The sequence below is a fragment of the Eurosta solidaginis genome, chromosome 1 (genome assembly GCF_040869045.1).
Source record: "Eurosta solidaginis isolate ZX-2024a chromosome 1, ASM4086904v1, whole genome shotgun sequence".
Lineage (NCBI taxonomy): Eukaryota > Metazoa > Arthropoda > Insecta > Diptera > Tephritidae > Eurosta > Eurosta solidaginis.
The window spans coordinates 223,985,756-224,009,721 of record NC_090319.1 but is presented as its reverse complement, the minus strand read 5'-3'; the positions used below and the strand labels follow the sequence as shown (position 1 = coordinate 224,009,721).

Genomic DNA, 23,966 nt, shown 5'->3' with positions numbered 1-23,966 from the left:
TCTCCAGCATCAAATTAAAGAAATCGCACGATAGGGGGTCACCCTGTCTGAAACCTCGTTTAGTTTCGAACGGCTCGGAGAGGTCCTTCCCAATTCTGACTGAGCTGATGGTGTTGCTCAACGTCATTTTGCACAGCCGTATAAGTTTTGCGGGGAAACCAAATTCAGACATAGCGGCATATAGGCAGCTCCTTTTCGTGCTGTCGAAGGCGGCTTTAAAGTCGACGAAGAGGTGGTGTGTGCCGATTCTCTTTTCACGGGTTTTTTCCAAGATTTGGCGCATTGTGAAAATCTGGTCGATGGTAGATTTACCAGGTCTGAAGCCGCACTGATAAGGTCCAATCAGCCAGTTCACGGTGGGCTTCAATCTTTCGCACACAACACTTGAAAGGACATTATATGCGATATTGAGAAGGCTGATTCCACGAGAGTTGGTGCATTTTGCAGTATCCCCCTTCTTGTGGACTGGGCAAAGAACACTTAGATTCCAACCGTCGGGCATGCTTTCGTCCGCCCATATTTTGCTAAGAAGCTGCTGCATGCGCCTTACCAACTTCTCGCCGCCGAACTTGAATAGCTCCGCAGGCAATCCATCAGCGCACACGGCCTTGTTGTTTTTCAATCTGTACACCTCTAGGTGCGGCTGCAAGCGGGCGTCTGTCTTGGAGCAAGCGGCTCGCTATATAAACGTGCCAAGTAATATTTTCACCTCCGCTGAGCGGGTTGTGCGCTGGGCTTGGGACCCACCACGTAAGACCATACTCCAATGAAATATAACAACAAGCCTCGGATAAATACACTCTCTATTGATGACGACCATGGCAAACGTTTGAAGGACAATGAATTGAGGGCATGCACCTGGAACGTCCGCTCCCTGAATGGGATTGGTGCAGATGCCCGGCTGGTTGATGTCCTTTGAGCTTCCATGACAGCTTACTGCCTAGGATGATTCCTAGATATTTTGTACAAGGTTTCTATTGTACGGTCACCCCTCCTAACTTAGGCCTGGTCCAATTTGGGACCTTGTGCCTCTTTGTAAACAAGACCATATCCGTCTTCTTCTCGTTGGTTTTCAACCAGAAATTAGATACGCAGGTATGAATATCCCGAAGCGCCCGATCCATCAAAGAGCTAATCGTTGGAAGGCACTTTCCACTTATGACAATTCCAACGCCATCTGCGTTTGCCGTTAGTTTTACGAGTCCCTTATCGAATCTCATAAAGCACCTTGGTAATGAGGGAAATTTTCTGGCATCCCATTATACTTACAAGCATTGGTCGAAGGAAAATGAACGTGTTATCTTCAGATTTTTATAATAATTTATTCTTCCAAGTCAAAAGGTTATTTTAAATTAAATTGTGTTGCAATAAATAATTAAAAAGATTTTCCCTTCTATCTAAGTTGGAATTGGAATTCGACTCCTCTATTTCCTCTTCAATCTCAAAGGAAATTGCATCGCCCATTTCATTTTCTTCAGCGTCACACAAATCGTAACGGGTGATGCAAATATTATGCAAAACACACGCACTGTCAACGATGTTGGTAATCGTCTGCTAATCTGTTTCTCCGTAAACTTCATAAGTCTTCGGAAACGTCCTTTAAAAAGTCCAAACGTATTTTCAACAACCATTCGCGTCGAAGAATGGATTTCGTTAAATTTTCGCTGACTTTGAGTCAAATTTCCGTAGCCTTTATATGGAGACACCAACCAATTCGTCGTCGGATAAGCCGAGTCCCCAACTATAAAATATGAACCTGCAAACATTTGTTCGTGTAGTCTGTCGGCATCGTTAACGAGTTTGGATCTTCTCAAAACTCTGTAGTCATGAAGTGACCCAGGCTCGCCACAGGTTACATCAATAAAGTATTACAGTAGGGGAACACAATCTACTTAAAAAAAATCTACATCGACGAGGAGTATTACCATAAAGGAACACAATCTACTTAAAAAAAACTACTTTACATAAAAATGTCTGAGTAAGTACTCCTGTTGTCCAATATACATATCGCACTTGTTAGGTTAAAGTGTAACAACTCAAAATTTGAACATTTTCAGTAGAGACGAAAAATTGTTTCCGTAAATATTAATAATATATTACAAGGAAAAAAAATGTAATTGTACGAAAATATCATCAAAAATAATATAACCGTTGTTTCATTTTTATTTGTTTAGTAGTTCCACGAAAATAACAAATTTTTGAGATATTACTCTTTTTCTGAAATTTTTTTATATACATAGTTGTATTATTTTGAGTAGTCCCTGTTTAACTGAAAATTCTCACTGGAATTAATAAATATTATTTATAAAATACAGGAATGCCAATTTATTAATGTTTAATAAAAATAATTAATATTTACTCATATTCAGTAATTCGAAACAAAACTTATTGCTTATTAAAAAAAATTATCAATGAATTAAACTTAAATTAAGTGTCTATTAAGTTTTTATAGTATGTCTCATAAAAACTCTTTGGAATAATGTTCTTTTTGACCAGGTCCCCTATATCTCGTTTTTTAACTTCTGCTAAAGGCAAATTTTCCAAATAAACAGAGCGTAGGCTGAAATATCTAAAAATTTACAAAAAATCAGTTATGCTTTCAGAGCGAGAAAGGGTTAATCATCAATAGTATAAATATACACATACAAAAATTGATTCTGAAAAATTATAATAATTTCCAGGGTATAAAAGAAAAGACATAAATAAAGCTAAACAATAATATTTTTCTATTATTTGTAATATAAAAAAAACTTACTTGAAGCTATTCCAATATTCTGTACACTTTAAGTTGTTTTTTTGTACATTGACTTTTATAAACTCTGTGTCCTTATACGACGTTTTATAAAAAAAAAGAGTCAATGTTGTCCTTATCCACGCGTAGAACTTTAATGTTACGCCAATTAACTTTGTGGTTGGCCTCATTTAGAAAAAAATGTTGACCCCATTCTTCTCGTAGTAACTTCAGGGTAAAATTCATTATGCGATAATTCGTGAACTATGTATGGGGGACCAGTCTTTTTGGCGGTTGCTATTAACGTGGTATATTTATAACAATGGTAAAATTATAACAATTTATTTGACTTTTATAATAGAAGCTTGAGAAAAATCCTTTTGGCAATGAAAGAACTGCCTGTAGATCGTATACAGCTACATTGTATTTTTGTTTCTCCAGATATTTTTCTTTTCTGCATAATTCCTTTTCTTCTTGATGTAAAGTGTAAATTTCGTTAAGATCATTTCTTCCATTTTCGTCTGAATTTAAAAACGATTGGCAGAGGTCACATTGATCTTTCTTTCTTGCTTAAAAAATGAAATACTAAAAATGGAATATCATGTAGAACATAGTTCTACTTCCAGGAGTTAAATTATTAGATTCTCGCCATTCTTTATAGTCCATGTATAGATCTCCAATACTTTTACCGCTTTCAATGAACTGGCGTGTTGTTTGAAGGCGTAAGTAATAAGATTCGACTTTTGGTATATTTTTTATAAATTCCCTTATACTGGTCTTAATTTCAGTGCTTACAGTCGGATGGTTCTTATGCTTCCCACGAAGGCCAATCTCTACAAATCCTTATGCACCTTTTTTTTATGACTGTATCTATGACCCTGTTATTAATATAAAGAGTTGCTTTGAAAAAGGTCTTGCATACTCTAATTTGCGTTGAGTCTATTTCCAAGAAAAAGGTGTTATTTAGTCTGCGAAGATTTTCAGTACAGGAGTACCTGTACTTTGGTTTAAATGGTTTTGTGTGGCTAGCTATAAACATTTATTGAAGATTTCAGTTTTCCCAAATTACTAAATAAATTATAAAATTAAAAATTGCTTGAAATAAATGTTTTCTTACATTTAAAGAATTACGGGTAATCCCCGATTAACTCATACAAACAGACAACATTTGGTTAATTCGTTGTAGTTCTATAAATAGAACAAAAACAGCAACAATATCAGTTTCTCTGAAACCGCCTTACAAACATGCATAACTTCAACACATAATTCCATACGAAGTATGTGATGTCTATAAGATTAATATATGCAAAATAAGGAAATTAGGAAAAACTTTACAACAGCTGACGCATGACGTAACTGAATGCGTTTGTAACCATTTCAATTATCGTAAGATTGCGGGTTCGAATCCCACTCCCGGGAGAAAAGGATTTGAAGAGATTTACAAGGTATAATGTCACGTTGTTTAAAGTTTTCCCAAATTATTAAAAAAATTTAATATTTTTATTTAGTTTTTTATATTTTATAATTTTGTAAATTCAAGAAGTGAATTAAAGGAACAATATAAATAGTGCCAAGTGCAAAAATATACATGGTCCTTTCGCAGCCAAAACGCACCATCGACCACAAATATAAAGTTTAAAAAACAACACAAAATTTTGTACACAATTACAATTTTTTTACATCAATAATAAACAAAAAACGCGGTTGGCATGGATATAACAAAAAAAAAAACTGCAAACTGGTGAAAACAAAAAAAAAACCCAAAAATTTATTTTACAAAGCAATACATAACAACAAGATTTATTGACAGAAAAACATCAAAGAGAATTATTTTTGTACAAAGAAAAAATGTGGGTGAAGGTGAAAAGGAAAAAGAAAAGTTTAAAGAAAAAATTTTAATATTTGGAAATTTGTAAAAAAAAATATATTTATTTGAGAAGAAAATAATAAAATAAGAATTAGTTGGAAAAAAAATTTGTTTGGAAAAAATTGTTTAAAAACAAAAATTGGATACAAAACACATACATATGTATATTAAAAAACAACACAAAAATCTTCATTACAACAAAAAGGAGGAACAACACAACATCGTATCGGCATCCACTATAGTTTGCAGCACTATACTATAAGTTTTTTTTTACGATTGAAGTACATTTCTTTTTGATCCTTTGGGCCTTTAATACCAATGTGCGTACAGTCTATAGCTCCCATAACACCAGGGATACGTTGTTTTTGGTAAAACTTTTCAGTCGGTTTTTGTAGCTGAATGCCCTCTGGCCACTTGATATATTCATCATTAATAGATACCAAATAGCGAGAAACGCGTTGGACAACGGACCATGCGCTTGATGTAGCTACACTAAACAAATTCCCTGGTTGGAGAAATGTCTCGCTGTTGCTAATATACCATATATACATGTAAATGGATTTCTTGGGTGTGATACGTGATCTTCCAACACCAGACTGGTCAGCAACAAAAGATGATGTGGAATACCTCGCTAGAGAAATCAAATATTTTTTTAGTTTATAAATGTATTTACTAATTAAAAAAGCTTTTGTTATTACTGGTAAGATACACCACTGTTTCACGCTTGAGTCTCATGTGCGCTTTGAAGTCCATCCCGCTCATCGCATCAAGCGTGCCTTCGAAGTTGTTACACCTCTCATGCTGTTCATTTTCGCTTTCCGAATCTTCAGAGGATGAACTGGAGCTAGCATATACGGCCTCCAGTATTTCGTTCACCACTTCGCATACATCATTTTGCTGGCCAACGGGCAGGGAAACAAACTAGACAATAAATAAACACTCTTTATTTAATATTTACAATTAAATACAAATATTTACCAATGAATCGACAGGATTACTAATTTTTTTCGTTTTTCTTTTAAAATTTTCACAAACACAACATTTATTTTAACCCCTGACACCAGTGCTGTGAAGCAACATAATAAAATCGTTTAGCTAGCTGGAGCGTTTTTTTCGACCTCGCGTAATAAAAAAAAACCCTATTAATGAGTTCAAACATAAATTCTAATAACAGAAGTGAGAACAGATGGTAACAGGTATCATAACAGCAGGGCTTACACTGTAAGAGTTTTGCAGGAAAATGTTGCAGAAATTGTGTGAGAGATTGCTTATTAAAATAACAGCGGGAAATATGGGAGTAAAATATAAATTCTATAGGTTTGAAGAGGCTAAAAATATAAAAACTATATAAAGGAAAATAGTTCGAAAACAGCCGATTAACGGGGAAAAATAGCTTGTAAACATTTTTTTGAATAGAAAATAGTTCGCAAACAATTTTTTTTGGAGAGCAAGTGGCTTAATTGCGGCGGTTACCGAGCTTGGAAATGGATTGCAAAAAGTCGGACAAGTCAGTTGTCAGTTACTGAAGGAGTTTAAAGACGTTCGGTTGTCCGGGGAAAAAATAAAAATTAAATAAAATCAAGGGATACGGTGGAAATCCCTTCTGTGCAAAACTAACAAAACAAATTTTTAAAGTTAATAAAAATTAAGAACTGACAGTGAACTTAAAAAAAAAAACAATTGTTTTATGTAAAATTTATCAAAAGCGAAGAAAGAAACTAAAATTTTATGAACTCGTGAACGACTGTATAAAAGAAAGAAAAAAAACCTTTTTGTGGAAAAAAAAATTTTTATTAATCAAACAAAAGTTTATCCCGGCCGCGCACCGCGTCAAACTAAGAAAAATTTTTATTTTAAAAGTAAATGTGAAACTTTGAAACCTTACAAAAACGAAATTTTTGTATAAAATTTATCAAAAAAAAGGAAGGTTTATTTATAAAAGTGAACCGAAAAGTTATACAAAAAAAAAAAAAATTTGAAAGGAAAGTTAATTAGTGAAAAAAAAAATTTATTAGTAGGAAGCTTGAATATTTCAGTACAATAATAAGAACAAAACCAAAAATATTAAAAGATTAGGTTTCGAATCAAAGGAACAACTAAAGTGAAAAAAGTTTAAATAGAAAAAAAGTAACACTTTATAAGAAGAGAGAAAGAAAAAAAAATATTTTTTAACTTTGAAAAATCGAAGAAAAAAACACGGAACATAAACGAACAAAAATTTTTAGTAAACTAGAAACTCACCGAAGTTTTGAGTAGCGCAGGAAGCATTTCTACCTATCTATAAATAATTTGCGTACTTACTATAAAAATAACCAAAGAAGAAGGAATTTTTTTCACGGAAATGAGGCAGAATTTCAAGTCGGAGTCCCTAACGTCGGCAGGAGTTTCAAGGATCAGGAGGCATAGCGGCTAAATATTTTGGTTTTTGTAGTTTGTAGGAATTACTAATCAAAAAAAAAAAAAAAAGAAAAATTAACAATATATGTAGGCTCTTAGGTTCATACAAAAACAAAAAAAAAAACAAACAAAAAAAATATTTAATTGTGAAAAGTTGAATGTGGGCGAGCGAGCGAGTCCAAAAGCCCAAGAAAACATACCACAAATGGGTATGTTAGGAAAAGGTGCTAAATAAAAAAGTGATTGTGTTTTCTTCCAAAAATTTTATAGCCACAAACGTCAACACCCCATCAACTGGCCAGCGGAAGGAGGATGAATCGGTAAGTGCCTCTCATCTTTGACATGTACGTATATCAGACCAGTTAAATATTGATTAACTACGCTGACTTACTAAGTCATTGTTATTTTATTGGTTTAAGGCGGACTACTCATTAAATGAGTAAATGCAGAGAGCTTAACTTATCAAATCAGTTGGTTTAATTGCTTTCTCTGTCAAATCGTCTTGATAATACTTAAACTTTTGCACTTTATTTTTGCGATGAATGTTCGACACATTGTTTTTCTTTTCATTAAAATTATCACCTTAATGAGAAGAAAAAGTAAGTTATCACAGTAAAAATTAACCGGTCTGTATATCTGTTTTAATATCCATACAGCAATTCATGTTTTTATTTGCACCAATTGAGGGGTTACATCGTCACAAGATTCTACAAGAAATTTGACGGTAAAAATAGTACAAAAAAAAAAAATTTATTAATAATACAGATTTTTTTTATGAACATTAATAAACTTTTGCAGGAGGTTTTGAATTTCTTTTGTTTGTTTTTTTGTGCTGCTCTGTTAATTGGGCCATGTAACATCGTTAAATCAGTTTATGTTGCAAGAAGGCTATGTTACAGCGTTCACATAATTTCGATTTTCTGCTAAAGATTTTTTTGCTTTCCTTCTTTTAATTTGAAATAGAATTTCAATTTCATAAATATGTTTTCTAACTTCTCATACTCAGCTGCTCATTAACTTCAATTTTCTTTCGTTGTTGGTTCATACTCCATGCACCAACTCAATTAATTCTAAGTGTTGTGAGCATATGAGAGCGCAACATCGAGTGTGAACATACTGCATATTAAGTGCAAGCGGTGATTCTCGCTCACTCGCAAACTGAGAGCGATGTATAAATATGTTTGAAACTATGTGAAATATGAATTTACATAGATCTCTGGTTATATGAATTATGTTGAATGTGAGAGAAACAGTATTGAGAAATAACATTGTTTTTTTTTTTTTTTTTTTTTTTGAATTAGTAGTAGGGTAATAAGAGAATTTGTATACTGAGCGATTTTGTTTAAATGGTATTTAGTGAGGAAATCTCAAATTAACATGTTTGACTAATGATAAGAGATGAGAAGAATTTTGGAGAATGTAAAGAAATCATAGAAACCAGAGAAGTGTTTTTTTGCTCAAGAGAATTAATTTAAATATATGCTTTTGTAAATTTGTGAACTTAATTTTTTGAATTGAGAGACTTCGAAATAAAATGAAATATTGAGAATTCGATTTCGATAAACATGTTTAAATATAAGCTAACATATATGATGTAAGGAACAGTTTAGGTAGGTTAACATATATGTACATAAATATATATAGCACAAAGTAATAAATAAATACAAAAATAAAAATTCAAGTCTAGCGTGGTAGTAGATATAGAAACAATGAAATGTATGATTGAACAAACGTTAATTAAAATTTAAGGATTTGGTAAAGAAAAATGAGGGTTTAACTTCTATTGGATATTTGTGGTAGGAGCAATGGTGAGTATGTGTGTGCTAAGAGAACAACTTTTACCATTCTTTTAGCAGGTTGGGTGGGTGTAGACGGAAGGAAAACGACAGCTTAGCCTTCAACCTCTGCCAGAAGAACCGCAAACGATGCAACGCGTGACAGGTAGTTGTGCATTAGTTAACGCTTTCCTTCTTTATTTCCGTAGTAAATTTGATGCGTTCTTTTGGGTATTGTTTGGTTTGGATGAGCCTAACCCTTCGACGGCCTCAAAATTAAAATTTTTTGTAAATCTCTGTTTGATTTTTTTTTATGAGAAACCGAGATAAAAGTCAGTGCAGGAGTTTAGAATGTATATTGAAGGGATGGAATTCAAGGTTGTGACCGATCACGCTAGTTTGCGTTGGCTCATGCAACAAAAGGATCTTAGCGGGAGACTAGCGAGGTGGGCCATACAACTGCAAGGCTTCAACTTTTCAATTGAGCACAAAAAGGAAGTGAGAACGTAATTGCGGATGCCCTGTCTCGAATGTATGAGGACGTGCCAGAGTCCGAAATTAGTGTAATAGAACTTCCAGTCCTACCCGAAAATGATTTAGGCTCCGATGCCTTTAACTCGCCGGAATATGAGGAGTTAAAGCTTCGGTTTCATTCCTCAAATTTGCCGGACTTCCAAGTCATTGATGGGGACATTTATCATCGTACCGAATTCGCAACTGGAAACAGCGATACCGATGACAATGCTTGGAAATTATATGTGCCTACAGAATTACGTCACAATTTGATTTCTGCTGCCCACGAGCAACCATCAGCAGCGCATGGCGGGATAGCAAAAACTGTAGAACGTGTTAGATGTCGGTTCTATTGGCCCGGCAGGGTCATACAGAGACGCGAATTTGTACTAAACTGCGAGAGCTGTCAAACGTCGAAAACACTCTCAAAGTCATTAAGACCACCAATGGATCAGCAAATTGTTTCAGATAGGCCTTTTCAAATTTTATATATGGATCTGATAGGACCATTTCCGCGTTCCAAAAAGGGTAACATTGGCTTGCTAATTGCACTTGATCATCTCACGAAGTTCGTATTTTTGAAGCCCGTAAACAAATTTACATCGAATTTAATAATAGAATATTTGAAAGAGAATATTTTTGATTGTTTTGGTATTACGGAAGTGTCGTAACCGACAATGGTAGCCAGTTTAAAAGTAAAGAGTTTGAGAATTTTTTGCAAAAATATGGTGTTTCCCACATCACAACAGCTGTTTATTCCCCTCAGTCTAATGCCTCTGAGCGAGTTAACAGATCCATCAACGAAGCCCTAAGAAGCTATATAGAAAAGATCAGCGAGATTGGGATGCATTTACCAGCAACATTAATTGTGCACTCCGAAACAGCTTGCACCAATCTTTAGGTTATACGCCGTATTTCGCAGTGTTTGGACAGCACATGATTACCTACGCCGCTGATTATAAGCTTCTGCGGAATCTGAATCTACTTAGTGACAATACGGTAAAACTGGAGCGTAGCGACAATTTTCAGTTAATACGGGAAGTAATAAAGAAAAATCTGGAGATTTAGATGTTTTCAAGTGGGTCAAATAGTAACGCGTCGAAACTTTGCACAGAGCAATCTAATCAAAAACTTTAATGCTAAGCTAGCACCTACTGGAGTAAAAGCGAGGGTTAAGGCCGTGAAGGGAAATTGCTATTACCTTTTGGAAGACTTAGATGGCAAAGTCGCAGGAACATATCATGCAAAAGATTTGTGGTAATTAGCCACAGTTATGATATCATTTTTTTGACTCTCCCTGGAATGGTAATTTTATACTCAAAGATTATGAATTTAGTGCTTCAGACCGTTTTCTCTCTTTGTATTCATATCAGCAGGAGCAAACGATCTGTGTTGTGAGGTTCGACTGATATCCGCCAGACATAAGCATTCTATTTCCGGTAGCAATAGGAAATGCTTCTCGTTTATTAGTAGGTGGTATACGGTATAGCAAACCTGTAGTATGTTAACAGGGCAAGCCCAAATAGATGGTTTAACAGCATATGAGCAGTTTCGAAGTTCAAGTTAATGTTACATTAATGAGTTCAAACATAAATTCTAATAACAGAAGTGAGAACAGATGGTAACAGGTATCATAACAGCAGGGCTTACACTGTGGGAGTTTTGTAGGAAAATGTTGCAGGAATTGTGTGAGAGATTGCTTATTAAAATAAGAGCGGGAAGTATGGGAGTAAAATATAAATTCTATAGGTTTGAAGAGACTAAAAATATAAAACTATACAAAGGAAAATAGTTCGAAAACAGCCGATCAACGGGGAAAAATAGCTCGTAAACATTTTTGTGAATAAAAAATAGTTCGAAAACAATTTTTTTTGGAGAGCAAGTGGCTTAATTGCGGCGGTTACCGAGCTTGGAAATGGATTGCAAAAAGTTGGACTGTGATACGTTTGAAATGTCTTGTGTGCAAAGCTAACAAAACAAATTATTAAAGTTAATAAAAATTAAGAACTGACAGTGAACTTTGAAAAAAAAAATGTTTTATGTAAAATTTATCAAAAGCGAAGAAAGAAACTAAAATTTTATGAACTCGTGAACAACTTTATAAAAGAAAGAAAAAGAAAAAAAACTTTTTTTGGAAAAAAAAATTTTTATTAATCAAACAAAAGTTTATCCCGGCCGTGCACCGCGTCAAACAAACTAAGAAAAAATTTTATTTTAAAAGTAAATGTGAAACTTTGAAAACTTACAAAAACAAAATTTTTGAATAAAATTTATCAAAAAAAAGGAAGGTTTATTTATAAAAGTGAACCGAGAAGTTATACAAAAAAAAATTTTTTTGAAATAAAAGTGAAGATATTGCTCCCGACTTGAAGGCAATAGATCAATTAAAAAAAAAATAAAAAAAAAAATTACAAAAATTAGCAACAAACGAGAATTTTGCTATCAGACCAGCTTTGGTGCTAACTGATGAGGAAGGAACGGAGGTGCACTTAAACGCGGTGTGAATGTTGTTGTTGTTGTTGTAGCAGTGCTTCGCCCCACCTAACAGCCACGACCGATCACAAATTGTCATCAATACGCTCAAACGGGAGTCCAAGGAAACTTGCTGTTTCAACAGGGGTGGACCATAATCAAAGGGGTGTTAGGGGCCTTGGTTCTACATTATAATTAAAGAGATGGTTGGTGTCATGTGGGGACAAATTGCAAGCGGGGCATACATTTTGTATGTCGGGGTTGATTCTGGATAGGTAAGAGTTTAACCTGTTACAGTATCCAGAACGAAGTTGAGCAAGAGTGACACGCGTTTCCCTGGGGAGTATGCGTTCCTCTTCAACAAGTTTTGGGTAATTTCTTTGAGTACTGGATTCACCGGGCAATTCCTGACATAAAGGTCCGATGCCTGTTTGTGGAGTTCACCAAGCACCTGCTTGTGTTTTTTTGCTTCATACGGCTGAGTTCTCAGGTGCCGTATTTCCTCAAAATGCTTACGGAGATGACTCCTTAAGCCCCTAGGCGGTGTTGGCTCATCAATCAGATGTCTGTTTGGATGCCCAGGTTTCCGGGTATTCAACAGGAACTGTTTGGTTAGCATCTCATTTCTCTCCCTGATGGGGAGTATTCTCGCCTCATTATGTAGATGGTGTTCTGGGGACATAAGAAGGCAGCCCGTGGCGATGATTCTGAGAGCAGTATTTTGGCAGGCCTGTAGCTTCTTCCAGTGGATAATTTTCAGGCTTGGCGACCATATGGGTGACTCGTAGCACGTGAACGGCTGGCCAATTGATTTGTATGTAGTAATGAGCGTTTCTTTATCTTTTCCCCAGGTACTGCCAGCAAGGTTTTTGAGGATTTTGTTACGGCTCTGGATTTTCGGAACAATTGCGGCTGCGTGCTCACCAAAATGTAGATCCTGATCAACATTTCACACCCAAGATTTTGGGGTGCAGGACAGTCGGTAGCGTAGTACCATCGACGTGGATGTTCAAAATGGTCGACATTTGGGACGTCCACGTTGTAAATAAGGTCGCAGAAAATTTAGTCGGTGATAATGCCAGGTTTCGCGAGGCGAAAAAACTGGAGAGATCAGGGAGGTAGCCATTTATTCTGTTGCAGAGCTCATCGATCTGTGGGCCTGGGCCTGTGGCCATTATTGTGCAGTCATCGGCGTATGAAACGATAGTGACTCCTTCTGGTGGTGAAGGTAGCTTAGATATGTAGAAATTAAACAAAAGTGGGGATAGGAAACCCCCTGTGGCACCCCTTGTTTAATTCTTCTTGGTTTTGATGTTTCGTTTCTAAATTGCACCGATGCCTGCCGACCACCCAGATAATTTGCGTTCCACCTTTTAAGACATGGGGGAAGGGTAGACCCTTCCAGGTCTTGCAGTAACGTGCCATGGTTGACCGTATCAAAAGCTTTTGATAGGTATAGCGCTACGAATACTGTTCTATGGTGGGGGTTTTGATTTAAACCGCAATTTATCTGGGTGCTGATGGCATTTAGCGCGGTGGTGGTGCTATGGAGTTTTCTGAAGACATGCTGATGACAGTCTAGCTGCAAATTTGCTTGGAAGTAGGGGAGCAAAATGGCTTCAAGCGTCTTTGCTACTGGCGATAAGAGAGATATCGGACGATACGACTCTCCTATGTTAGCTGGTTTCCCAGGCTTTAGTAGCGGGACCACCTTGGCCATTTTCCATTTTTCGGGTATGACAAAGGTGGAAAGAGACAGGTTGAAGACATGTGCTAAGTATTTGAAACCCTCTTTCCCTAGGCTTTTAAGCATCGGCATGGCTATGCCGTCTGGCCCCACTGATTTGGATGGTTTAGCGTGACCAATGGCATCTTCAACCTCTCTGGCGGTGATGGTAATTGGTGACGCGCTGAAAATATGTTTATGTGCGTATCTGTTGGCCCTCCGTCTATCTTTGTCGACCGTAGAATGCATTGCATATTGACGGCAGAAAGCGCTCGCGCATTTTTTCGAATCCCACAGCACTTTATCGCCGAAGGCGATGGAAACTTTGTCATTGTGTTTAGACGAATTCGATAGGGACTTTACGGTGGACCAAAGTTTACCCACACCGGCAGAGAGGTTACAACCTCTTAGGTGCTGCTCCCATTTCGCCCGCTTGTGTTCATCCACAAGCAATCTGATGCCTTGTTTTATATCCCTTATTTGGGGTCACCCGGGTCGAGCTGTCTCATAAGGTCACGTTCTCTCGCTAAATTTGCGGCCTCCGCCGGGAATTGGGGCCGAATTTCGGGAATTCTCCCGGCGGGAATGAAACGTGCCGAGGCGGATTCAATGACCTTGCGGAAAGCACGCTCCCCTTGGCGGCCATCAGTCGGGATAGGGAGGGCAGCAAAGAGGTTATCTGTAAAAGATTTTTATTCGTCCCACTTTCCTTTTTTAAAGTTTATGAAAGTGCGTTTTTCTGTACCGATGAAGTCGGCTGCAAGTTGACGCAGTTTACGAGTTCTGTGCTCACGATTTAGATATCCGGCGAAACTGTGACAGCTTCCTACCATACGTGTGGGGCGTCTCCGTTTATTGTGCAGAACGTCGTTTCTTCTATTTGATCCGCCAACATCTCACCTCTACTGTCCGCCCGCAAGTTTGAATGCCATAGATCGTGATGGGCATTAAATTCGCCTAGGATAATGCGATTGTTGCCAGTGAGTAAGGCGCTAATATTAGCGCGGTATCCACTGGAGCAACAGGTGGCAGGAGGGATGTAGATGTTGATGATTTCTAGGTTTGCATCGCCTGACCGGACAGATAGGCCTTGACGTTCTAAGACATTGTCCCTGCGGTCGATGCCAGGATCAAATATATGATATTGCACAGAGTGGTGTATGATAAACGCGAGGCCGCCTCGATTTCCGCTCATGCGATCTTTTCTGTGGACATTATACCCAGAACAGGTATGCAGTGCAGATCTTGCTGTGAGTTAAGTCTCTTGAATCGCAGCAATGCGGATGTTGTGCCGCTTCATGAAATCGACTATCTCCGTGATCTTCCCAGTTAGTCCATTAAAGTTTAACTGCAGAATTCTGAAGTGCATAGGGGGAGACGTCGCCACTCTGCGAGTATGTGACGGGTGACTACGCCTGGGTTGAGGAAGGCCAGGACGCAACTGCTGTTGTGGCCCTGGGACTGGGCGTCTTTGGGCAAGCATTGGGGTACCCGGTAGATTGGGGTTTGCGACCTGGCAACATGGCGCAATGAAACCCGTCGGGGGGTTGCCGTCGCGGAGTCCAGAACATCTAGGAAAGTGGCACCGCCCAAGGCAGGAGCTGCATTGGGCGGATGTCGCAAACATATATATTCTCTACTGGCAAAAGGTGCAAACGGGGTTAGGGACTAAGAGCCTGTTTCCCTGACCTACACGATTGCTGCCGGAAAAGAGGGGGGAGGAGACGGGGGCAGGGGCTGATGCTCAGCATTGCTACCGACTCTACTACGAAGATAGTAGTTATGAGTGGTAGTAGCTGTTTGAGTTGTTGGCTCCGCGGGGCGCGAAAAGCAGCGGGTACTAGTTGTGGCTTGCTGAGCAGCTGGGCTGCTGGAGGGTAGTGGGGGGGGGGGGGGAGGCGCTAAGGCATAGACTACGGGACGTCCTTGGACGTGAACAGCAAGGAGCCACAAAAGATTTATAAAGGTTACGTGGACGTCGGGTTTTGGGGTCAAGCCCAGAACAACCTGTTGTATGACCCTGTATGACAATCCTGTGTATGGCCGTCCTAAAAAGATTCTTTTCCGCCAGATGCAGCAAAACTATTTCTCAGGACCGGCGTCAGGAGACGGACCAGAATTTGATTCGATACCTTCCCGGAGCAAGAGAATATGGAGCAGTCCCGCTGCAAGGAGCTGCTGGGAGGATGACAATTTGTGGGAGGGATGCAACAACCACGCGGTGTGAATCGCTCTTGGTTGTGAACAGAAAGGAGCCATACATGTTTTAAAGAAATCGCGTCGACAACAAGTATTAGGGGTTAGCCTAAAATATCGCGTTTTGCATGTGACATATATTTGCCCGTTTTATAAATATATATTTCTTAGGTAGATGGGGCAGTGCTGGTATCTAGGGCCGAACGAAGGATAGTCTCTCCACAAGGAGCTACTCATTGTGTGACAAATTTTGAACCATCCGAGAGAAATTCAGCCATGCTACATTGAAATGCCATGCTTTGGTCCCGGAAAAAACCCCGAGTGACTCCAGTGCATATGCAAGCTACCGGTGGAGGTGCAGATTTTGTACGTACGTATGTATTTGTCTTTTTTTTAGTAGAAGCATGCGTATATATGTGTGTCGGGGGTTAGAACAACATAAAAACAAGAAATACCTACTCGTAGATGGCTATTACGAACAATACATCGTACAATTGTTTGTATGTCCCTTTGCTGAAATAGTAAAAAAAGATTTTATTTTACTTATTTTCAGCAAGTAATTCGAAACCAGAATTTCGGCTGTTAAAAAACTGAAAAATGTTTACTAAAAATAGTTCATCATGAAATACTTATAGCTTCAAAGCACAGTAAAATATTAAAATTTTCTTTTTTTTTTGCTAACGACGACAGCTCGCATCCATTCAAGTAATATCTGAAGTAAAATAAAAAAAAAAAAAAAATTGTTTGCTTTGCTTTTTTCTGTTGCTGAAATATTTTCAAAATTTAAATTCAAGCAATTTTGTAATACTGAAAATTAGTTCAGCATTTTAAAACACTGGTTTAATGGTGTGCTCAACTTTACTTAAGGTTTTTAAGAATTGATAAGTTTAACACCGGTAAATAATAATTGTTATTCAATTATTATTTTTGGTTTTATTGGGAGAAACTGAAAAGAATAAAAAAAACTGAAATTAGCCAAGAAAACAAGTACAACACAATAGACCAATGGTTAGGCGATTGTGATTTCAGCAGTTTGACCGCGGTTCGATTCCCGGTGAAACCTGTTGAAATAAATAAATATTACGAAATTGCCTGACGATGATGAAGTGGCGGTTTTCGAAATGGTACCATCGCAATATGCCAGTAAATTTTTCCTTCTTTTCAGTTTTTCCCAATAAAACCAAAAATAATAATTGAATAACAATTATTATTTACCGGTGTTAAGCTTATCAAGTCTTAAAAATCTTAAGTAAAGTTGAACACACCATTAAACATACAAACATATAACTATATAAACTGAGCACGAGTTTAAATACAGTACACAAACAATCTTCTGCAGTGAAGAGGTGTGGTACAATACCAATAACAAACAAGTAAGGAACTCTAAGTTCGGGTGAAACCGAACATTACATACCCAGCTGTACACTTGAAATGCTGTTGTTGTTTGTTTTGTGTGCTTAATAGGGTTACAAGGCTGCGCAATAATACATATTCATATGGTTCTATTCTGACCTAATTTTTCTTAGAGTTATGGCTGCCGAAACATAGAAAATTGCTTTGCAATAAAAGGGCACGCCCATTTTTTAAAATTTTAAGTTTTTCCTTTTTATTGTTATAAATCCACTGGGGGAATGAAATACCATTGATATAAAGGTCTTTTTTGCAAAGTTATAGCTAATTTTATTCGCCCACGACCATTTTAAAAATCTTTTATATAAAAGTGGGCATCGTCCTTAACCGCTTTCTTTAATTTTTCTTCAAAGCATTCCTTATAGTAAAGGCAACCTCTCTGCCGAATTTTCTCACGATAGGTTTAACGATTTTTGATTTACGATTAATAATATTTGTAAAATTGATTTGATCACAAGTGGCCGGTGCCACGCCCATTTGAAATTTTTTTTTAATTTTTATGAAGACTCCATATCAGTCCACAAGTCAAATTTCAAGATTCTAGGCGTATTATTTACTAAATAATCAGGCTTTTTGTTGTTTCGAAAATGTTTTATATATATAAAGTGGGCGTGGTTATCATCCGATTTCGATCATTTTCAAAACCAATCTATCCTGGGTCCAGATAAGCGTGTATCAAATTTTTTTTGGTGAAGTTATCTCAATATGTACTCAAGTTATCGTCTAAAGGGACAGACGGACGGACGGACATGACTCAACAAAATTTTTTTTCGATACTGACGATTTTAATATATGGAAGTCTATATCTATCTCGATTCCTTTATACCTGTACAACCAACCGTTATCCAATCAGAGTTATAATACCCTGTGTACAAGTGCAGCTGGGCATAAAAAAACACGCCTAGCACAAATTAATGTAAAGACAGAATGTCTCAAATTGTGCGAGAGCGTGAAAATGGGATAAAACTGAAATTAGCCGAGAAAGCAAATACAACACAATAGCCCAATGGTTAGGTGATTGTGATATCAGCAGTTTTAACACGGTTCCATCCCTGGTGAAACCTGTCGAAATAAATAAACATTACGAAATTGCCTGACGATGATGACGTGGCGGTTTTCGAAATGAAAAAAGTACCAGCAAGTGGGATTAATAATTTCACTTGCAATATGTGAAATCAGCTTTAGCCAAATCAAATTATCCTTCTTATGCTTTGCTTGCAACAAATGCTGGAAGATGGCTACTTTTTTATATCAGATGGTGCTAGTGTCGCTCGACCTGCCGTTCTCCATAAAAATACGTGCAATCTATTCAAAATGCATAAGATTTTAATAAACGCATCTATATGAAAAACTGTCAATGTGACTTGGCTTTTAGATTCCAACTTCTAAGTTTTTGGAATTTTTTAAATCGCTTCAGCTACCGGATTAATACATATGTGCTTTATTTTAATAGGATGCATATGCCGAGCCCGGACAAGACAGTCGAAATATAGCTGGCCTTGATGTTGTAGTCATTGTGCAAGATGTACAGGATCAACCGCCCGTATTTACTTCAGCTTCACCTGTGACAAAACTGTCAGTTGATATACTTCCAGGCGATACGGTAAGACCATGCACTTAAATGACAGATTATATTTTAATATTACTTTTAAAGTACAAAATAAAGAATTACATCTAAGGTAAATATAACTGAACAATAATGCGTCGAGATATTAAAAATTCATAAAATCTGAACACTCAATTGTATGGGATATATATTCTATATACGACTGACTTGGCGATTTTTTCATACAACAATGCATATTTGTAAACATCCTGTGAAATTTCAAGCTTCTACCTGTTAGACATTGTATTAAACCTTTTATTTGAACAAACGGTTGTATGGTTGTATATTTTATATATGACTGATCTTGACGATTATTTCAGACAACTAGGAAGGAATTAAGTAAAACCTCTTATAGGAACAATCGGTTGTATTGGATACATTATATATATATGATCGATCTTGAAAATTTTTCATTAGTTGCTTTTTTGCAAGCGAGCTTGAAAAAACGATTAAACTGGCTAAACAGTTTCATCACCGGGGGAACCATATAGTTGGTGGAAGAAAATCAGCTAATTGGTACTTTTTTAGCTGCTTTGACATTTTTGCTTCTGGCGCAGTACGCTTTTGACACTATTATTATAATTTTTAGGCCTGAAAGCACTGCGACCTTTGTGCACAATAGATGCATGACCTTTCAGGATAACTTTGTATGTGGAGGCTTTTAAAGCATCTAAGTACCTTTTCAGGCTTTCTACTCCATATCACATAGGGATTAAGAGTCACACCACCTAGACGGGAGAGTATCTGCCTTACCAGAGCGACGCATTCGCAGAGAATGTGAACCGGCGTTTCATCTTTAAGCTCACAGAAACGACAAATTTGAGTGTCGGATAGATTTAACTTACTAAGGTGAAATCGTAGACCACAGTGTCCCGTATACTACCCAGTGAGAGTTCTTATGTCCTCCCTGCTTAGACTGATGAGTTTGGTTGATACTTTCGTTGCCGGAAGTATAAAGAGTTGGCCTGTCTTTGCCCTGGGCAGTCAATCCACTGACATCTGAATTATTTAGTTTCCCAGTTATTTATGGTTTGTGAGTCCACAGAAGAGCTGTGGAACAAGAATGCTGCTATAGTACCCTGCTTTGCTAGGTAGTCTGCATGTTCATTACCTTCATGTCCCTTATGTCTGGGAACCCAACCTAACAAAACCTTGTCTTCGAGGTTGAGCCTCTTCGCAGACATTCTCTTCCGCAGACTTCTATTGCATGGATTTCTGCCTGAAATATGGTGGGGTAGCATCCCATTGGTATCGATTTCTTGAAGTTCGGCCAGTTCACGTTCTTCCGTCAACGAATTTCGATCCATCCATGAACCAGACCTCTGAGTCATGGTAATTATAGGGATTCCCTCTTTCTCAGTGGGTCCAGTCCACAATGGACATTTCAAAGTTCCGTGAGATTTTGAGCTTAGGGGACATTACGTCGCGCAGTTGTAATTCGGGATTACTTTCATATGCCCTATCATGTTTCCTGGCTTCAACTCCAAGATATTTTGAAGTCTTAGTGCGCCCAGTGTTGCTTCTTTCTCTATCAGAATAGGGAAGGGAGGTATTCCCACTAGAGCACTAAGTGCATCAACAGGGGACGTTCTCATCGCACCCGTTATGCCAATGCAAACTAGTAGATGCAGTTTGCTTAGTTTTTTTGTTGCCATTCTTTGGAGATATTCCCCTTGTTTTGCCGTAAAGTCAAGCACAGGCAAAGAAAGCTCTTGTTTCTTTGTTTAGGATAGTATCCAAATGAGCATTCCACGGTAGGGTTCTATCCAGTGTGACCCCTAGGTATTTTGCCTCCATTGAGAATTGTATTTTTGTTAGGGATGGTTCTGGGATGGAAGCTTTTCTTCTCGGGGTGAAAGGCACTGACCATGACAACAGCAGATGAAGCGGCTATGGGAGTGTTCGAGAGAAAAGTTCTTCGAAAGATTTATGGACCTCTACGCGTTGGCGATGGCGAGTACCGAAGCAGATTTAATGATGAGCTGGACGAGATATACGCAGACATCAACATAATCCAGCGAATTAAAACGCAGCGGCTGCGCTGGCTAGGCCACGTTATGCGAATGAAGGATGATGCTCCGGCCAAGAAAGTGTTTATATCGGAACCCGCCTATGGAAGCAGAGGTAGAGGGCCCACACTCCGTTGGAAGGACCAGGTGGAAAACGATTTAAACTCCCTTGTTGTTACCAATTGGGACCGGTTGGCGGAGCGAAGGAGCGACTGGCGCGCCTTGTTGGACCACCATAACCGTTTAGACGGTTAAGAGCCAATTCAGTAAGTAAGTAAGAAAGGCACTATGACAGTTTTGTTAGGATTGATAGACAATCCTTTGGTATCGCACCATTTCTCTATGATGGGAAGGGCTTGTTACTTGCGATCTGATATTGTTTCCTCGTGCATCTCTGTGATGCAAATAACTAGGTCATCTGCATATCCGTGTGCGTCAAATCCCTTGGTTTTCATTAACTGAAGGAGGTCGTCTATGGCCAGGGTCCACAGGAGAGGGGAGAGAACAGCTCCTTGTGGGTATCCTCTTGTGGCCGCAATTGATTCAGATGTCCCTCCCAGTTCCAAGTGGATTTTTCTACTCTTTAACATGGAGAGCTCCCATCGAATTATCATAGAGCGTATGTTCTTGTCAATCATAGCTTTATGTGTTGTGTTACCGAAAGCCCCTTATAATTCAATAAAGGCGCTGAGGGCTATATTGTTTGAATCTAGAGCCTTTTCGATTTTTACAGTGAGGCTATTTATAGCCGTCTCCGTGGATTTCCCTGACTGGTAGGCGAACTGATTCCTACAAATCTTTTATTTAGATTATTTTGATTGACCTATGTTAACCCTTTCGCAGACAATGGTTTTTGGGGTTACGTTTCCGTGGGTCACTTGCCATATCTTCGGATCCAATAGAGATAAACTCTTCGGGATTTCAATAAAATATTTTAAATCACTAAACAATTGAAATTTTTTGATAAAAAATATATTTAAATTTGCGGATATTTCTGTCATGTCCTATTTATGGACAAAGTTTATAACAAAGGGCAGACCTGTAAATCCTGTCTTGACGGTTTACTCTGCGCCAAGCTCTGCCTCACTAAGATTCGGCCCCTCTTCTGAGGTATCATCTGAACTCTCATCGGAATTCACATCTGCTTCATCGAGGACATACAAATCGACATCGTCCTGCCCGATTTCTTTTTCATAATCTTCAGTACTTGCAACTCTCGGTGTGCTACATTGTGGTCCATTTTCCTCATCGACTCGTCATCTGAACCTCGAGATCTTTCAAGTTCCTTATTTGGCACTTAGTCCGGGTCGTTGCCGTACTCTCCGTCTTCGCTGAGGGGATCAACTTCAAATTCAGCATCAGAATCGAGTTCTTCAAAAAGCTTAAGAATCGTTGTTTGTAGTATCCATCCATTTTTGTTTCTATTAAAACAGAACGCACAGTTCTCAGACTTATTTTACAACTCAATTAGTAGGTTATAATTTAATTTGTATTTGTAGATATTCACACTTCTTCATATAATTTTCACTTGCTTTACAAATTTTCTTTTTTTTCCACCGAAGAACTAAACCGTTCTGGTAGGACGGAACTCACTGAACGCATAAAAAACTGACGTGATATGCCTAAGATAGTTCATGACGGCAAACCCCGTCATGCCGCTGTATTTTTAACTAAATTTGACGGTATTTGCCGTTTTGTCCGCGTATGGGTTAAGTACTGGCTACCATCAAGAGTTTCAACTGAAACTGAGTAACGAAGAAAAACTGTTGGAAAGGTATGATCGCTGTGCGTGACTAGCAGTGATTTACGCATATCGTACATCACTAAGAGAGGCTGCTGTTTGTTGACAATCGTTTCTCACTTCGGGTTGAGCGAGCAAATAGTGCGGACGACCTTTTCTCTGCAATTTCATTTCAACAAAAAAAATTCTGAATAAAGCCGTTTTCAATTAACAGAAAGTGTGTAAACAGTGCGACTTCAGACCTAGTAAATCTACCATAGACCAGATTTTCACAATGCGCCAAATCTTGGAAAAAAACCGTTAAAAGAGAATCGACACACATCACCTCTTCGTCGACTTTAAAGCCGCCTTCGACAGCACGAAAATGGGCTGCCTATATGCCGCTATGTCTGAATTGGGTTTCCCCGCAAAACTTATACGGCTGTGCAAAATGACGCTGAGCAACACCATCATCTCACTCAGAATTGGGAAGGACCTCCCCGAGCCGTTCGAAACTAAACGAGGTTTCAGACAGGGTGACCCCCTCTCGTGCGATTTCTTTAAGTTGATGCTGGAGAAAATTATACTAGCTGCAGAACTTAACCGCACTGGAACAATATTCTATATAAGCGTGCAGTTACTGGCATATGCTGATGACATTGATATCATCGGTCTAAACACCCGCGCTGTTAGTTCTGCTTACTCCAAACTGAAAAAAGAAGCGGTAAAGATGGGTTTGATGGTGAATGAGGACAAAACGAAGTACCTGCTCTCATCGAGCAAAGAATTGAGTCTTACGGTGTTATTAAGGGCATTCCACCAGAATATACGGATGATGAAATCAAAGAAGGTTTGATTTCCGAAACTCCCATAACGTCAGCTAAAAGATTCACTAAAAAGGAACGTAAGGGAAGTGATACCAGGGTTTCGACCTGGTCAGTTAAAATTATTTTTTCTGGAGATAAAATCCCAGCAGAAGTAGTTCTACACTATTCAGTTCTTGGAATTCACTATTTCTATCCCATGGAAAGACAATGCTATAAATGTGGAACGTTGGGTCACACACAGAAGGCATGTTGATCCGAGAAAAGATGTCTTAAGTGTGGGGAAAAAGAGGTGTGCATAAACAACTGTGGATCTAAATGCATTCTGTGTGGGGCACGTCTCATATTGCATTCGACAGAAAAATTTGCTCAGCATGGAAAAAAGAAAATCACATCAATAAATTAATGACATTAAAAAAACAAACCAGGAGAGAGGTAGTTAAGGAAATTAAGCTAGAATCCCAAAATAGATTTTGTAACCGCAGCCCTTTTCTTTTTATGCTTCTTAACACGCTTTTATTAGCTGGGCCTGTATGTAACGGAATCTTTGAGCTTAATTTTCACCGGTTTTAGAAGTCTGATTAATTTGAAACTTTGCATACGTATCAGGGACCGATGACAATGCATTAATTGGCCTTATTACCATTTTGAAACTTTACACGCGTATCGAGGCTCAATGACAATGCATTAATGTGATGGTGCGGTGACATAAGGTCACCG

At 38.1% G+C, this 23,966-nt stretch overlaps 1 protein-coding gene across 4 annotated transcripts in view; it reads left to right on the top strand.

Moving 5' to 3' along the window:
- Positions 1–23,966, top strand: part of Cad86C (Cadherin 86C) — a 2,678,031-nt gene that overhangs the window by 1,288,577 nt on the left and 1,365,488 nt on the right. For all 4 annotated transcript variants that reach the window (XM_067760173.1, XM_067760172.1, XM_067760174.1 and 1 more), the window contains one exon: positions 18,541–18,690. In XM_067760173.1, the coding sequence (XP_067616274.1) occupies positions 18,541–18,690 (150 nt within the window). The remainder of the gene's footprint in view (positions 1–18,540; positions 18,691–23,966) is intronic.